Consider the following 19,240-nt stretch of genomic DNA (forward strand, 5'->3'; position numbering starts at 1 on the left):
GCGCTCATTGCCCCAACAATTTTCAACCGCGCCGCTTGTGTGCTCGTTCGCCGTCCGAGAAATCCGAAAGATATCAACAAAAAGATGGATACTTGACGTATTGCCACGAGAAATATTCCGAAATAATGTTATTTGTGTGCCGGGACTGCTAAACGATTTTCGGTTCCATTTCGAATGCAGAAAACTCGGACTTTGACGCCTTTTTTCGTATTTTTTCGTTAATTTTCGCAACGGTTACGAGTTTTGTGTGGTTGTTGTAAACGCGGGCGTCGTAAACAACAACAAACAAGTGCAGTGGAGTTGTTGTACGCTTCAGAACTGAAAAAGTGAAGGAGGAAATAGGAAAAGTGTGAGTGCAGCAGAGGCAAATCAATTGAAGTGAAAATCGAAGTGGATTGGAAATCGTCAGGCGAAAAATCTTTTAGTTTCTTTTTTTTTTTGCTGTTATGAGTTCTATGCATATGTGTGGGTTTGTGGGCGAAGAAAGAGCGAGAATTCTTCGCCCGGATAACGGATCTTCGATCTCGATTGCGTGTGTGTTTGCTAGTGTTTGCGCAAATTAAAAATCAATAAAAAAGCAAGGGGGCAACCATTCAGGGCATATAATAAAGTGTGTTCAAACTTTAACTGGGCAGAAATCGTAAAAAAGTAAAGAAATGCAATTGTTGCATACAAACAAACATACGTGTACGTATATAGCGGTGGCAGCGACGCCGGCAGAATCAAAGCAGAGCGCAAATCGCAAGCCAGCAAAAAATAAATAAAACACCTTTTCCACCACGTTAAAATTGTTATTGTCTTATGGTTTTCGGCTACTTCAACATAATATTCAACCGAAATCAACACATTACTCGCACCTTATTAAATAAACCCACAAAGATACACACATATGCATAGCGAAAAGTGACTGACCAGTAAAAAAGAAAAGAGAAAGACGACTGCGATTACCAATCCAATAACAAAAGCCCGTCGGCACGTGTTAAACAAAACCAATTCCGTTGTGCAACATTAATAATTCAATTCTTCTGCAGTCAATGTAAAATACAAAATATCAAGTGAACTTCACAACATATCAAATACCAACTTACATATCATATATTTATAAATAATATTATAAAAAAGAAAAGGAATAGAACGGATACCGCTTGCAAAACAATCTTAAAACAGTAAGTATCTTTTCTCACATTTAAGAATTGATAAACTAAACCTTTTTCGAGGATGTGCACTCGTGATTATGCAAAGTACACTGTTAGAAAGAGTTGGAGAGTTCGGAATCGGATCTAGGATACCTAACACCTTCGAAATATGTAGGTTTCTAGGATTACAATTTTATATAAAGCAAATTAAAAGGAATTGCGAAATAAGTTTATCTTTTATTTGTTCAATGCTTTTGTTATAGAGAGTGTCGTAGAACTGGGCTATCAACTTGGCTAGTTTTACAAGTTCCCCTCATAAATTATTTTTTATTTAATACATATCTCCTAATCAAGGTACGAGTATCTGTTACCAAATCGCGATTGTTTCCAATTGGACTTCCAATTAGTCATGCTTTCATTATCAGAAAGTACATAAGTGCATATTCTTGTATATAATGCTTGAATTTGTGAATGCGAATTTGTGGAAAACAATCACTCAGCGGTTTTGAATAAAAAGTCTTCAGTATAGACTGCTTATACAGACTTTCTTTCAATTGCTTGTTAAATATATATGATATATATTTATTTTTATAGCTTTCAAAGTGCTGATCTCGCAATGCGCATTATGATGGAATTTTCATATTTCCTCCCAATAAATATAAACTTGTTTTTTTAAAACTGTTAGATTTAACCTTTTACGTTAGTTTTACTGGAACTTAATGAAAATCAATCATTCAGCGGTCTTTGTTTATGGGATTGTTCCAAATGTACATATACATATTGAAATAATTTCTGTTCCTATTCATTGCAATTTTCCTTACTAAAAGATTTAAGATTATGTTTAAAATCTTTCTAAAAGCACAAATATCCTAGTGATCCCTGATCGATAGCTACAACTTTTTTTCGGTTTTGATTAAATGCAGTTCGATTGTAGAACTTCAGATCCGAAGAAAGACTTTGAGAACCTCTGTAGAACCTTAAGTCCCCGACTTGCTGAGTTTTCAGAAGAGTTTCTCGAGAGTGCCGCCGGATTCCACCACACACGGGCGCTCTCTTCTGACCACGGCTACGGTAGATTACTCCAAACCCACCTCACCTCAACCTTAAATTGTTGATTCTTCAACTTGTCAAACCGGCTGACAAACCGACCGTCGCTCGTCCGTGTCCGTGTGTCTGTCTGCGGCGCGCGTGTGTTGGTGTGGCGCCATTCCGACGACGCCTCTGCCGCCGACATCGTTACTATTATTTCTTTTATTACGTCAGTGGCGCCAGGCGCTTCCCTCTCGCTCGCACGCCCGCCGCCCTGCCTTTTTTTGTTGTTTTTTTTGTTCCCCCTCTGCACGCAAGCCTTCTCTGTGAGTGTGAGTGAGCGAGAGCGAGAGCGAGCGAGTGTGTGTGTGTTGTTAGTGTTGTTGGTGTTGGTGAGCGTGTTTGTGGGGCTGACTCGTAATTTTGTTGCTTTTTTTCTTGTTGTTGCCGTCATGCCGGCGGCGCCACTTTTGTCGTCGATAAGGAGCGCAAGAAATGCCAGCAACAAAATGGAAATGCTCGCATGGGCCACACACACACACGTATTTGGGCTGTTAATTTGCGGCGCTCCTCGTTCGTTCCCCCCTTCCCCCTTCTTTCTCTTTCTGCTCCCCCACCTCCGCCCCTGCCCCTTTCCCCTCGTCGTGCCATCTCTTTCCCGCCGACAGCTGATGCTGCCGCACAGATCTTTTGCATATTGCACTGGCGTCGGCTGTCCGTCTGCGAGGGGGGTGAGGTGGAGGCGGGGGGCATTACTCACTCAAGCGATCCGCAGGCAGATTCCTTTCCTGCCACCAAGGGCGTAGTCTGGAAATCGGAAAAGGGGGTCATTAAAACTTGTTTGTTGAAGGAAAATGTGACTCATTATTAAATGAAAAAAGGCTCTATCTCCTAAATTTCGTACTTTCTTTTAGGTTAGAACCTACTTTTTATTTAACATGCGGTTGGGAAAATGAACGTAGGGCTTCGAAACAATTGATAACTTTTTGAATAATTGATGTAAAAGGATCGAAAAAGAAACTCAATAGACTAGAGCAGGCGCCAAAAAGTAGGCAAAGCTTTTTATAGGCAGGAAGTTTAAAAATGTATGCAGAATTACCAAAAATAAAATGAAAACATTTCGATTTTTGGTGAGATAAATAGTAATTTTAAAATTTAACATTTCCTTTACTTTAACAAGCTTAAGACTTTTTTTTCATAATACATAAAAGTGATTGTTTTATGAAAAACCCATTTTGGGAATTCCATTATCAGATTATAAATAAGTTTCTTACTATCATAAAGATACACATATTAATAAATTATAAAGAAATTTAAAAAGACAAGACATTTGTTATCAATTTATGTAATTATGCTCATATGCAAGTTTTTTTTTACTATCATAAAGATATGCATACATATTAATAAACTATATGAGAAATAAAATAGACTAGACACTTTATTTCAATTAATGTAATTAAGTTGCTTGCAAAGTAAAATTACTTAGCCCCTACCCCCTCTGAACTCCACCCCTGCTTAACATAAACTCGAGTGCATATAACGATGCTCGGCAGACCAATTAGGCCAGTGACTAATCAACGTACTCCTCTTTTATTGCAGAGTGCACACCACTGGAGGACACATATCAAGCCCGTCGAAAGCATATCAAAGCCAACGAGTGATACGAGGAGTAAAAAACAATTTATCAAGTTCCCAAGTTCCCTAGACCCTCGCACCTTCCCCACAACCCCAAAGAAACCCCGGTTCCCAGACTCAGACCCAGACACCCCCCCACCCCATTGAACCAAACCGAACTGAAAACGAACCGAAGAGAAAGAAAGTAAACCTACCGTGACTAGCCGGCCCCGTCGAGTCCGCGTACCAAGTTAGTCAACTACAAATAATGCGCATACAATAGGATCGATGTTACCGCAAAACTGTATGTCCCTCCATGATATTCCCAAGCGAAAAGAAGAAAGAGCTATGGCGTTATGCGCTCAGAAACAGTCTGGGTCCGTGCGATGGGGCGCCAGCAGTGCCTGCCGTCCAGCCACCACGGCCGCCGCCCCCTCCACATCGACCCCGCCCTCATCTCTGCTCCGGCTACTCCTGCGACGAGGAGGAGGAGGACTCCTTGGCGATGCGCCAACAGACGCCGCCGCCGCCCTACAGCTCCATGTCCTGCGCCATGGACTGCTCCGGCTCCAACTCCGGCTCCTATTGCCACAGTCTGAGTCTGAGCCACCACCACAACAACAACAACAACAACAGCCACCCGTACCGCCGCCTGCCAAATCACAAGGATCCGTTGCCACCGCAACCGCCACCGCCTCCGTTAGCATCCGACCGCTGCTGTACCGCTCCTGGCTGCAGTTGCGCAAGCTCCTGCGACGATATGTTGATCGACGGAAGCGATCAGGAGCGGAGTCGGGAGAGGGAACGGAATCCGATTCAGGTTCAGCAGGTGGACCGCCGGATGCTGAGTGCCACCAGCTTTGCGACCATGTTTCGGAATTGCTGTGGCGGCGCCTCGGAGTCCACGACCAGTGGATCCACACCCACGATTCCAGTCACCACCGCCCATCAGCCACAAAATCAAGTGCAGAATGTGAAACGGATACGCGAGGAGTTCGATGCACTGATGAAGCAGCTGAAGCGCAAGCAGATGGCCGAACTCCTGCTGGCGATCAAGAGTCGCGTGGATCCGCCGACCAGGACGCAACGCGATGCCGGCGTCACCGGCGCCTCCACCGCTCCCACCTACCTGCAGTGCATCCTGATCCCCTCCGCAACGCAAGCGGATCGGGAGCAGCATGTGACCGCCAGCCGACTGTTCTTCTGGGCGGGATTGAGGAGCGGCGAGGAGCTGAAGCGACTGCCCGTCTGCCCCGCCGCCTTCGACTCCATCTACACATGCTGCAACCCGCTGCACTGGTTCCGCATCCTGCACCAGCCCGACTCAGGTAGCATTCCTATTACGTTTTTCACTCTGGGAGGTCACAGATCTTTACTTTGAAAGATGATATTTTAAAGAATTTCAAAAATTGTCTTTCAAATTGGATTATTCACCTGTATAAAGCTTTAAAAATCATATTACTTCTGTGAAATATAACATAGATACAATATATTAATTAACTAAATATATATCCATTGTTATAGAAGAGGATATCTGATGTGAAAAATTTAATTAAACATATAATCCGACATCTAGTGAACAAATATAGCAAGAGCTATGCCTAAAAAATATATATTTTGAATGAATAATATCCTATCATATATACAAGTTCTATCAATAATATTCTATCTATAAGCGATTCTTGGAATCCTCGTTTTTTCCACACCACATTTTTAAAAATACCTGAAAGTTAAAAACCTACTTCAAAATTATTTTAAAGTAAAGGGGGCTTATGTTAAAAAAACATATTTGCTGAAGACTTACTGTTTCCCATTTTTTATGGAATCAAGGGTAATGAAATACAGTTTCTTCAGAAAGATACATAGATATTGCAGTCATGTTGAATAAATATAAATATCGGTAGTTTTCTGGGAAGACTTGAATTTGATAAATTCCTTTTCCGGTATCGAAAAGTGTAGATCGACTGATATTCATTTGCTATGGGCTTCCCCCCAATAATTTCATACCTTATCCGAATCTTTATGGCGCTTGGGAAAGCTAATAGCAATCTAAGCGCCAGCTGTGCCAATACTTGTGCCCGCCACTGTAGGTGCAGGCACACAGACGCACACCAGTGCACTGGGTGTGCGGTGTGCATGTATTTGGTGGCGCCAGGGCACACAGACAGGCACACACACTCGTGCAGCGGCGATGCGGCATGCGAAATCCATACGAAAACGCCGCCGCTCGCCAATTTTATTTTGTTCGCAAACGAGCATGGGTTGCACTCTGCAGTGGTGTGGGTATTTGTATTTATGAGTGGATTTTTTTTTTGGTCTGGTCTGGAGAGTCGGAGCAAAGCCAAAAGAGCCAGATACAAGGTGCATCTGTATCTGTATTGAGCATTAAATTGCTCCCGCAGAAGACTGAATTCAAGTTCCTGCACAGAGAAAAAATGGATAACGATATGTGATTTAAATTGTATAGTTAAATACAAATATATTTACTTTTTTTCACTTTTACGTGATGAAGACGAATTCTACATTAAAGCACGTATAACCAAAGTCCGAGTTCAAATCCCACTTCTATCAATAGAATTCTGTATGTAATTTGGCTTAATAGATCATTTTTTTAAATTTTTTTATGACGGGAGAAATGTATAGTATAAACTTATAATGTTTAAATACCATCAAATAGTACCTTAGTTTTTCTGGATGGTTAGGATACAGCAATTTCTGATCGATATTAAAATGTAAAAGTTAAGATCTTAATTTTGGGATGATATGTGGGTGCTTATTCAGTGTCCCAAGAACTTTTCTCTCTGTGTGCGCTCACTGTGCGCCGCCGCCTTGACTTTTGCCCAGACACAGACACCGATACCGCACGCACACACCCACCGCATCCACCGCTCTCCGGCTCATTTATTCCGCTTTATCACGGCCCGCAGACACACACGTGGGGCGGCGGAGAGAGCGGCGGAGAATGTGCGTGAAAGCGCCACGCAAACGGTCGGCCCAACATGACGGCGACTAAATTCTTTTCAAAATAATTTGCGTAAATTTAGAAACTGGCGCCAGGAAATAATCAGGCGTCGTCGCCAACGCAAACGCAAACGAAAGAGCTACAGCTAAAGCAAAGTCGGCGGAGTCCGTTACCCATTGCCCATACCCATTACCCATTAGCCGTACTTGTCCGCGTACTCGAACTACAGTCCTAATACCATGACCAAAACGATCACGTCACTTAGTCTTATAAAGCTCTTAAAAAAACTCGTACACCTTCTCAGAAAATAGATTTTTAAATATCATGAAAACACAAATAATCATAAAAAGAATTGAAAAAATCGACATCCAAAACATTAATAATACAGATCATAGATCATCAAATAGAACACGTTATTAAATACTGAAATGTTTCTTATTTTTTATCAAATTAATGAAATTTTTTTCAAAAAAAACATCGTATACAGAACTTTTCTTATATATCAAAGCTATGATCGTCACATTATTTTTTTAAAACTTATTAGTATGAACTTCTTTAAACACACATTTTCAGAAGATATTTAGTAAAAACATTCTTATTAATAAAAGCATTGCCTACTTCTTAGCGCTTCCTATATTCGAACATACTTGGGGAACTTTAATATTTATTGTAGTTAAAATATATATCCAATACCAATATATAAAGTTTATAGGTAGTTTGAAAATACTAAAACAAAGTATAATATCAAATTATAATTTATAGCTTCTGAGAATTTTATTTATTTTAAGTGATCTCAGAAGAATTCAAAAATATCATTGGATGACCTATATAAAATTTTTTTACCAGTTAAATATTCAACTTATGGGGGCTGTACTGTATCTGAGGCCGCGGCATATCCGTCGCCACCAGCTAGTTGGCGCATCATTTAGAGATCCCATTCGCACTATGTATGTACAATGTACATTCGGGCAAACATCGGACCATGTGCATGTACATATGTACATTACATACATGTGCGCCTTCCGATTTGTTTGTTTTTATTTTTAGCACGCGCATGCACACACTTTGTTGGCGTTCAAAATACACGTAGATATAGTAGCATTTGCATGTGTGGGCACTATACTCGTACATCCGAATGCAGATTGAAAGATGCACCATGCATTTACATCGCAGAATCAGCGTTTCATCACGGTTGAAAGCGATAGATGAGTGCGATTTATTTTTAACCCACTTCCCCGGCCAACAGTTCCACTGGGCACATTGAACGTTATCTAGAACGTGCGTATCACCCGGACTCGGCCGAGCTTACAACTGTATGGGCACATGGATCGCCGTTCTAGTATTAATCTAATCGGACTATTATATCAGCACTAAACTGCATGCATGTAATACATCATCTGTGTGGGTTGTTTTCATCAATCGGCAGTGGTTTTATATACGGGCAGCCTGTCTAACCTCAAATTGAAACAAAACCCCACTGGTGCGCCATGTGCAGAAAGAAAATCAGGGTTTCTAGGAATATCTATAGAAAGTTTACTTATCAAATTCCAAATAACGGCGCTTTGTTTTCCCAGACCTTATCGAATCGATTCCCCGAACCTTTATGCAACTTTCTTCCTAAAACACTTAATATGTGGACCCGATGAATAGGAATCCTTATCACGTAATATATACATACCTTTTTATAGGACCCACTATATTTTGTGGTATAAATTGATGTAAAAGTTAATGTCTATTAATTGAAACATAACAAGAAAATGGTTTTTGTACCAATAAAAACTTTATTATGAGCCATTAAAAAATGTAATATAAACCCCTAATTAGGGTAATTCAAAAGTAAAAGCAATCGCAGAGATAGCGAACAAATTAATTAGGAAATTGCATACGTTTACTTGCTGATGTTTTACTTAATAGCGACCAAGATTAAGATCACCGCTTTTTTCGCCAGCATTTTCAGAGTCTTCCCCTAACCGATAATCACTGTAGATGTGATGGCAAAAAGGCATGTCTATACCGACATTCCTGTGCACAAAACACAATCTTTTGGGAAACATGAAGACTCTGTTCGTGCCGGTCGGCAGATACAGCTACAGATACAGATACAGCCTCCCTTACCTGGTCGGTTACCTGTGCCACTTTACCTGTGCCTGTGCAACAGGCAACTGGAAAAAGGCAACTGGCAACTGGGAACAGGCCTTCTGCTGGCTGTGTCATCGTCGTCTGGCCGGCGGATGGACGACGTCCCGACAGTGACTGGTTTTTTAATGATGGCGCCGAACACATTAAACAAGTCGATAATGTTATTCCATCCGCATCGGCCGGGGAACACAATTCCAGGAATTGTAACGACGAGTGGTCCGGCGATCGGTGCCTGGGTCTTTGGACATTGCGGCTCCAGCGACTACAACTCCAACTCCAGCTCCAACGTCCCTTCCTCGCAGCGAGCACCCATAAAAAGGATCATTTTGCGTGCCTCGGCCCCATCCATCCGATCTCATTGAGAGGTGCGGTTCTTGCCCATAAAGCCTGGCTCTCGGGGCCTGTGCGGTTGAGGGTTTTTGTGTGTTCCTGTGGATCGGATCGGCCACAGATACATACTTATGCAGGCATATTTGCGCTGGCCGAAATCGTTTTGGGCCAATTCAATGGTTTCGAGGGGGGGAACTTGACTAATTACGTTGTATACTTGGAATAGCGCTGAGTTTTACTTTTTCTTGAACCATTATCTTAGATTGGCTTTGGAAATAAGAGGAAATACAAAAACACAGTAAAGAACACACAATAAACATTATTTTTAACAAACTTATATGATATAGCATACTCAAAATCAAAAGGTATTTGTGTTGTATATTATTTAGTATCATATCAAATCATATCATATCTCCCCTTTTGTTTTCTCTGAGTTAAATATTTTAAAAGAAATATGTAAATGTAATACTCATCATTTTGATCAAATATTTTGAACAGGTCCCAAAGAAAATACCATAAATTCCCTTTTAAAATATGAATAATCAGTTTCAAATCGGAAAATGAATCTGGAGCAGGGCCGATAAAACAAAACAGTGGCCACTTGTTGGAATTGCCATGCTTAGATTTCAATTACTGGAATCTGACTCAATAGACTGGCACTCTTTTGCCAGAACCCAGAACCCAGAGCCCAGAACTCAGAAACCGAAACCCAGAACCGTGAATATTCAGTTGCCTATTTCGCCGACTGGTCATACGATCCATATCCATCCATCAGATTGTTGACGGCGAGCTGGAATATGGTTGGCTCTCCCTTTGGTTTCAGTTTCGGTTTCGCTGCGGCGCTCGTGTTTTATTTTTTACCTTTTGTTTTATTTTTATACCCGTTACTCGTAGAGTAAAAGGGTATACTAGATTCGTCGGAAAGTATGTAACAGGCAGAAGGAAGCGTTTCCGACCCCATAAAGTATATATATTCTTGATCAGGGTCACTAGCCGAGTCGATCTAGCCATGTCCGTCTGTCCGTCTGTCCGTCTGTCCGTCTGTCCGTCTGTCCGGATGAACGCTGAGATCTCGGAAACTATGAGAGCTAGGCTATTGAGATTTGGCGTGCAGATTCCTGAGCTTCTTACGCAGCGCAAGTTTGTTTCAGTAGACTGCCACGCCCACTCTAACGCCCACAAACCGCCCAAAACTGTGGCTCCTACAGTTTTGATGCTAGAATAAAAATTTTAACTGAAATGTAATGTTCTCATCAATACCTGTCGATTGACCTAAAAAAAAGTTTGCCACGCCCACTTTAACGCCCACAAACCGCGAAAACCTGTGACGCCCACAATTTTTATGCTAGATAAAAAATTGTAACTGAAATGTATTCGTCTCGTCATTACCTATCGATTGACTCAAAAAAAAGTTTGCCACGCCCACTTTAACGCCCACAAACCGCAAAAACCTGTGACGCCCACAATTTTCATGCTAGATAAAAAATTGTAACTGAAATGTATTGGTCTCGTCGATACCTATCGATTGATCCAAAAAAAAAATTGGCCACGCCCACTCTAACGCCCATAACGCTTAAATCTGTATACCGCCGGTAGGTGGCGCATTTTAATCCCGCTTTGCTGCTTGCATATCTCCATTTAGCTGAGTAACGGGTATCTGATAGTCGAGGTACTCGACTATAGCGTTCTTCCTTGTTTTATTTAAGAATTGTTAGATTTTCAACGTTGGCGTCGATGACGCGGCCCCTCGTAATCAGGTTTAACTGGTACACTGGGGCTTGGGGACCGGCGGCGGTGGCGAATCGCCGCGATCTGGGTACATTTGAGTCGGGTCGAGTAGCCGGGCGCCGTTGACGAGGCACATCAAGCGATTTATGCGCCGTCGGAATACCAACAGAATTACCACAGATCTTCTCTACAGATCCATACCTTTTGCACTCTGATGGCACTTTTTTCGGCCTTAGTGTGCACTTCTTTTATGGCCATTTTTTTGATTGCTGAATCTTAATGGGTCTCAAATGAATCGCTTTGATTTGCATTCAATTGAGTCGGACGAAGCTAATCAATGCTATTTAGATGCAAAGCCGATTTCGTTTATAACTGCCTTGTTTTACATATTTGCCGTGCCCCTTTAAGTCCCATAAATTAATCTTTGACTTAATTTTTTCCTATACCATATATATTAACTCGTACGATAATTAAACTACTTAGATAGTAACAGTTCTGAGTACCAAAATAAAGAAACATTGGGAAAGTTTCATTATATATCATTTAATTAACATTTATTATCTTTTGCATAATATTTCAAAGTAAATCCTTAATGCAACCTATTAAATGTTAATGCGACGTTTCATAAATTATTGAATTTATTGTATTGAATGAGAAATATCTTCCTAACTGGCAGGCAATTCATTGAGGCTTTTGTTTGGGCCAATCTCTTGGCCACCAGATACGACCTGTTCCGTTTGCTTTTTTGGGAGTGAAATGAGAGACTGAAAGCCGAGTAGAATGTAAGCGAGATTAAAAACACAGCGCCATCCGAATCGGAGATTGGGAATTGGGGATCGGAGATTGGGGGATTCGGAGATTGGGGGATTCGGAGCGGAGATCGCCGCACATCAAACGATTTCTGCGCCAATAAAAATAAAATGTCCCCCAGTGCGGCTGCCTGATATGCAAAGATTATTTATTTTTATATCGCCGCGCTGATGTTTGGCTTGCTTACGCTTACGCCTGGGTTTGTTTCGACTGCCTTTTCTTTTCTTCTTGGTTTTTTCTGGCCTTTGTTTTTGTTTGGCTCTGTTCCTCTCCCTCTATTTCGATCTCTATCTCTGTCTATCCCTCTGTTTTTGTTTCGCTTCGATTTGCTGTTCAAATATTCAAACACTAGTATGTATTAGTTTTGCGAACCATGATCTCATCCTATATGCGCCCCGACTAGAAGACGCGCATTTATAACTCGAACTTTTGATTAACTCGAAATTGTGTGTAATCATCCATGGCGTTTGCCATTTGCAAATGGTTAAAAATGCATTCGGCTGATAAGGGGGAGATAAGGGTTTTTTATATAATCAAGGCCGTGAAGCTATTTCATAAACTTGTTATATTTATTTCATATTATTTTTAACTTATACAAGATAATCAAACTTTGATGGGCCATCTAGTACTATCTAGAACTCCTAAAACTTCTTTTACCCTAACTTAAAATTCTTGTAGATTTAGTAAGTTTTCAAAATGATTTCAAAGAGAAAAGTAACATTACCTAAAGTGGTAATATAATGTGTATATAATAATGTATCTGCTAGATATCTAATGCAATCCCATCTATTACTTAATAATTTCAGAAGCCCAACCGCCGCCATACCAACGCTCAAAAATGCAGAGACTGAGAGATGCAGGTTAGTTCCGCCTTAGAGCTTATAGAGTTTTGATCCGGGCTTACTGACCCTCCCCCGATTCTTGCAGATTCCGAAGAAGACTCGCAGAACGATGCAAATTCGGCGGCGCTGAGCACGTGGAGTGCCCAAAGCAGCAGCATTTCGTGCATCTTCAAGACGCCTCTCCTCGAGTCGTTCACCACTGATGGAAAAGGTGAGTTTGCCACCCAAAGCTTTTCGCTCTCCCCGGCTTATCAGGTGATTGGGAGAGTGCACAGGGAGAAATTATATGATAAAATATATAGCTACTATAAAAAACGGCCCTACAAATTCGGAAGATCAATGTAAAGAGAATACGATTTGAAAATGTATAATTTAGAATCAGATTTTAGAACTTAAATTTACGAAGAATATTATAAAATATTAACATTTAAATCCTCCTTCTTAGAGAACTGATTTCTTGCAGTGTAAAAAAGTGGGAGAGCGAGAAGTGTTGCGATTATTTTGCCATGTAGGTGTGTGGGCCCCCCTTTGGGTTAGTGTGTGTGAGCGGGCGCTCTCTCTCTCTGGCAAGTTGTTGTTGTATCGTGGCGCCAGCTTGCCGCGTCAGGTCGTCACTTTCTATATTGATATTAACTTTTAAGCGAAAACAGCAAAAACGAAATGAAAATAAATAATGAGCGAAAAACAAACACGGGCGGCGGCAACACTGAGCGAAAGAGAGCGGGAGAGAGGGAGAGAGCGAGGAGCGAGGTGAGTTGGCGCTCTCGATGGCGCCACAATCTTAGTGCTAACTTACAAGAGTGCTTGAAAAGGGGGTTAAAAGGGGTAAGGGGGGTACGAGGTATACGAGGGGCTCTACGGGTCCCACGGGGGCTATGATATCATTCACGGCATTACCATTACCCGGCGACTGAGACGGCACCGTGGAACTGAAACTGGCCAGAACTCAGACACACACACCATCTCGGCCATTTGGCTTTTTTATGGCATTGTACTGGCGACAAAACGACGGAAAACTATTACATTTAAATGGACCGTTAAGTTGCGGCTTTACGACGATTGGGTGACAGGCCAGTTAAAAATAGATTGAAATTCCAAATTGATTGATTCCCAACGCAGTTTTGACAAATGCACATTGTTTGCAAACTCTTTGAACTCGAAGCGGTATAATTAGATGGTTTATTAGGCAGTTTTGGCGATGGGTTCCGTTAATAATTATAGATTTGTTATTTAAAGATTATGATTTTAAATAGTCTTGTAAATAATTTAAACTTATACCTTCATTCTTAATTTTATTTGTACATAACTCCTAAATAAATTGTAGATTTTCAAAAATCTTAAGGAGGGGTTCCAAGATCTCAACAGTTTTGGTATACTACTGCATTTGACTTTATATTCTAAAAACCCCAAACAAATATTGGATACCATCTCACAATTTTTTTAGGATAGGATTGTCCAATGCTTAGGTCATTCGTCCTGATACCTTTATTCCACCTTCTTGAGCAATCGATTTAATCATCTAATTGCATTGCTGCAACTTCATCGCCGGTGGGACTCCGCTGAATTGGAGCACACAAAAGTCGAACCTCCGTGTTTCCCCGAAGACACCACATGTGTGCCACCGACAAACTTACAGGCCACTGCCTCGACCCACACATGCATACAGATTGAAGATAAAATATTCTAAATTTAAAGATGATGTAGCAGCCCGTGGATTCGGGCATCTAACACAAATGTATGTACATTTATGTACCTACTTACATAAATATTAGCAAGGGGAACCAACAGCCATGAAGCGGCGCTACGAATTTACAAATATGTAGTACAGGAAAAACTGCAGTAGGTAGGCAGGTCTTTCAAGCAGAACCCTCCAAGCAGACGTTTCAGAGTTGAACGCATTTCGCATTATATAGAATTTCCAAATATTCCCGGCCTTAAATAAATATAAGTTTTAAAAGATTAAGGAATTAAAAATCGTTAGGAAAATACCTATGGTATTGTATTATAACAGTAGAACATGTATTAAAGTTTATCTTCTAACATTTTATAGAAATACATTCAATCGTTCTATGTCTTATTTCTCGAAAAAGAAACACCTCTGAAAACAGGAAGATTTATGCTCTTCATTTTATTTAGTTTAAAAAAGTATACAGATAAAATTAATACCATATTTTCCATATTCCCTATCTCCAAATAAAAATGCAAGACCAAAACTTATGAAAATATCGCGCATAACTTGTAAATTATACGGCGAAACCTGTCGAAATTCCCAAGTAAATATACAATTTCCATTTGATGGTTCCCCAATTTTCCAAATCACCTTTCGCTGGGGGATCAACTTCATGGGCCCACAATCTTGGCGAGTTCTCGTTTGAATCAGCGAGGTGGCGACGCCAGCCCGTTGGGGTAAACAATTTTTCGTGGCCATGGCGAGACGCGACGGAATCGCCGGCGTCGACCTAATTAGGTAAACATCGGACAGGCGCCACTTGCAGCGTCCAACGCCCCCGCTAACCCCGCTCACCCCTCTTTCGGCACCTCTGACACCCGCCCCCCTTTCGGCACATTCTTTGCCATGCAAAATTTAAAAAGCCGTCTACGGATTTATTGCGATATATATTTTTACTTGGCGCCACTGCCGCCCGCCTGGGCTTGGCCTTTAGCGCCTTTCGGCCTTTTCGTTCCGATTTATTCTCGGCGAGCGCGTGCTGTCCATTGTGTTGGCCGTTTTCCCTGCGATTTTCCTCGATTTTCCCTGCGATTTTCCCCCTCGAAACGCTGAGCGATTGTGTAGATTGTGTGTGCCTCGTTCTGGCCAACTGCACCAGCAATCGACTATCGACCCGCTGGCATTGTTGCAATTGGTAATTTGGCCGCCATGGCGTATGCGCGATATTTGCACTGTGTTGTCTGACAATGCACTCTATGCCATTGTTGATTGATAAATTCCCAAGACAAGGGTGTGTTTATGCTGACAATGGTAATCGCAATGGTAATGGTGTCATCTTAAGTAGGCATTAGCAAATATACGTATGATTATAAAAATACAGATGCGGTGGCGTATACGCAATGTTTGCAATCTCTTATTTTACGACATTAAATTCATCGCATTTTGTTTACTAATTCTGGTATATTCATAGGTATATTCTTTTAATTAAATATAAAATTTGAAATTTATGCATTGGTTTAATGCGGTCGTAAATATTAAATAATTTGTTTTTTAAAGCCCCCACACATAAACATTCCGCAAAGAATCTCGTTAGCAAGGATTTCGAATAAAGAGTTGCACTTGTTTCTCACTTTATTATTGGCCCGACACGCGTTCGGAATCGGAATATACAAATGAACCCATAAACAGACTCTGTGGGTTTGCGTACCACATACATATACGAAGATACATATATACGGCCGCACAGGCCGATATATGCGCGAATGAATACCACACACATACCGAATACCCGACGCCGGTCTGTTTACGTAATGCCCTGGCGCCAAAATTATTACCATTTAAATGTCTGAGCACACAAGTGAGTGTGAACGTAATGTGAATGCGCCTGTTTGAATGTGCGACTCGCTCACTTCGCCGTCTTCGTCGTCGTCTCTTCGTTCTTTCTGTATTCTCAAACGATATGGTATGGTATATAGCGCTTAGTACTCCCCCGATATCGCCCGAGTGTTATGACAATTTAAAATCACATTTTACGGGCCGACGAAAGAGTTATTACCGCTTCAGCCCACAATTTGTATGCGGGTTACAAGATTGCCATTTAAATAAAAGTTATTAATGGGAATAACTTTATCGCAGGCATATTTAAGAATTTAATGATTCCACTATCTGGCCAATAAATTAGCAAGTTAACTTGACATCGTAATCTTTAAGCGTTTACCCAAGCGCCCTGTAAAGTGTGAAAGATATGAACTGGGGATCCCATTAAGTGGGGATTGATAAAATATGTATAAGTTATGATGATTTTATTGAGCAACATTTAGTGATGGTTTTCTTAGAACAGTCAGTTTTAAAATAAAAACCTTACCCCGATTACTATATATTACTATATTCTCTGCATATATTATAATATTTCTTTAAAATTATTCCCTAATATCTTCGTTTTCTTGTAAATTACAGATCACAACAGCAAGGTCTGGTGCCAAATCGCCTACTGGGAGATGGCCCACCGAGTCGGGGAGTTCTTTAACGCCAGAACAAAAGCAGTCAATATCTATACGGATGGGATCGTAGGCAGTGAGGGGGACAGCATGTGCCTACGTGACCTTGCTCCCGCAGGCAAACAGGTCCAGTCAGAGCAGGTGCAAACCACGCGGCAGAAGGTCGGATTGGGTAAGAAGGAAGTCTGTTTATCTTCTTGGGCACATGTTAACCGGAGTACACATTGCAGGGGTCACATTGAGCCTGGAGAACGGCGATGTTTGGATCTACAACCGTGGAAATACACCCGTTTTCGTGGATTCGCCCACCCTGGCTGAAAACATGGATCGTGTGTGCAAAGTGATGCCCGGCTACTGCCTGAAGGCCTTTGAAACAATTAGGTAAGTCCCGGGTTCAAAAAACATTGTAAACAAAATTTTTTTTTTAATTTTTTATAAAAGATTTTTGATTTAAATCAAAACTTTTATGGGCACTTTTCAAAATAACACCTGTATGATTTATTATCATATACAGATTATAATGATATTTAATTTATTATAATAATACATTTTAGAAAAATTATTAGAACTAAGACGTTATTGTAATAGCCTGTTGCTGATAAACATGTTTTGAGTCAATTTTAGAACCTCCTTCCATTACTATTATATTATAAACTAACTTTATAATACCTCTTTATTTATTTATTTTTGTAGGGCTCAATCGCTAAGTATGGAACAGCAGGGAAATCACCACATGGGACCCGTCGACTACTTCAGCATTAAGATCAGCTTCGCCAAGGGCTGGGGCCCCGCCTACAAAAGACAGGACATCATGGGCTGCCCCTGCTGGCTGGAGGTGCACTTCAGCCACCTGCGGTGACAGTATCTTCTCCAGGCCCTTTCGGCAGGACCTCATCCGGCATCTGATCAACTGGCGGAGCCGCTGGACTGCGGATTCGGATTCGGATGCGACAAGGTGGGCAGCTGGCGATCGCGCCAACTGCTTCGGAAGGCGCAGAGGCTGCTGACCAGGCTGTGCCGACAGGTGTGCGCCCTGACGGATTATCCGGCGACGAGGACGAGATGGAGGTGCCTGGCGGGCAGGAGATCGAGCCGCCAGCTAAGCACTAAACAACCAATAATTTGGAACAACAAAGGACTGCATAAGAAATCATTTTAAATGTTAATATACATAATTACGAAACAAGTTTCAATTACTGCTAGTAGACACATCGAAATTAATTTTAACGCATCTGAGTGGCATTAAGTGAGAGAGGAGAGGAGTCGAGCAGGGGCTGCGAGTCGGGGCGAAATACATAGTAATTGATTGTTAAAAATACTTAGCAAAAATTGAAATCCTGTGATTCACTCTATATATATATATACACATGTAGTATGTACCGATGCGTGGGGCTAGAGCTCCATTGCCAGTAGCTATATGATATGTATAAATATTTAACTTATATATACATACTTAACGGAAGGCACATCAGGGTTAACAGTTTCGAGAATGGCAGATAGTCTAGTTACGATGGAACATTCAGAAGCCACTACTTTTTCTATGCGACGTTTTTAAAAGAACCCAAGCCCATAATTTATACCCCACCCAAAATGAAACCAAACATCACTGAAATACAAATCTGTTCAGTAGTAACTGCATAGATCGTAGGCTAATAAAAAATAACAATATTAACTAAATTCGACTCGGTTTAAGACTCTAGCGCATAGGGATGCAATTGGCTTTAAGAAAGCATACGTCATGTTCGAACATTATTTGTTTTATGTTGATATTTTGACTGTTTTCGTTGTCATAACCATACATACATTTTTTATATTTAAACTTTAATGTAAAATGTATAAAACCTACAGCAGTTAGGTAACTTTAATTATGTTTATTTAAATCTGAAATCATCTTTCGTCCATTCATTGTTCACAATCACAAGCCCCAACTTCGGTTGCATTTCCACCTGTAGGAAATGGCAATTCGAGGATTTGGTGTATTAGTTAAAATCCATGCGCTAGGTCTTTTAACCTCTGTACCAAACCAAACCGTATGTAGGCCATCCTAGAATCCCAGCCTTGTATGTATTTCGTTCTAAGAATAAATGCGATCCACGTAAAACTATTGTTACCATTTTTCTCACTGTTAAAGGAAGACCGTGTTCAGTAAATTCATAAAGCAAATAGGTACGTGCCTATTGTATGTACATTTTAATTCCAAAAAAGCACTATAAAAAGTAGTAACAACTTTAAACGTACTCATGAGCAAAGTTACTAGGATGATTTTAAAAATTTCTCCGCATGTAAAATTGCATTGTAAAAAGTCTGATGACCAGGCAAAATACATACAATAGCTTCAATATGATCAAATATTTAATCAGTGCAGTTATACTGTTAAGTTTAAAAAATTGTAATAAAATTTCAATATATTTACAAAAACAATTGAGAACCCGAAATCTATATCATTTGAAATGGCTGAAATCATCCGAAGTAATAAAGGGGCA

The 19,240-nt window shown here is 40.8% G+C and overlaps 1 protein-coding gene across 1 annotated transcript; it reads left to right on the plus strand.

Moving 5' to 3' along the window:
• Nucleotides 1-18,499, plus strand: Dad (Daughters against dpp). Its single transcript, XM_036818792.3, has 8 exons — nt 1-349; nt 1,032-1,166; nt 3,765-5,107; nt 12,555-12,608; nt 12,676-12,801; nt 16,717-16,929; nt 16,988-17,138; nt 17,451-18,499. Exons 3-8 carry the CDS (start codon nt 4,096-4,098, stop codon nt 17,614-17,616), a joined length of 1,722 nt encoding a protein of 573 aa, XP_036674687.3. The 5' UTR covers nt 1-349; nt 1,032-1,166; nt 3,765-4,095; the 3' UTR covers nt 17,617-18,499.
• Nucleotides 18,500-19,240: the final 741 nt, after the last annotated feature.

The sequence above is a fragment of the Drosophila suzukii genome, chromosome 3 (assembly GCF_043229965.1).
Source record: "Drosophila suzukii chromosome 3, CBGP_Dsuzu_IsoJpt1.0, whole genome shotgun sequence".
NCBI lineage: Eukaryota > Metazoa > Arthropoda > Insecta > Diptera > Drosophilidae > Drosophila > Drosophila suzukii.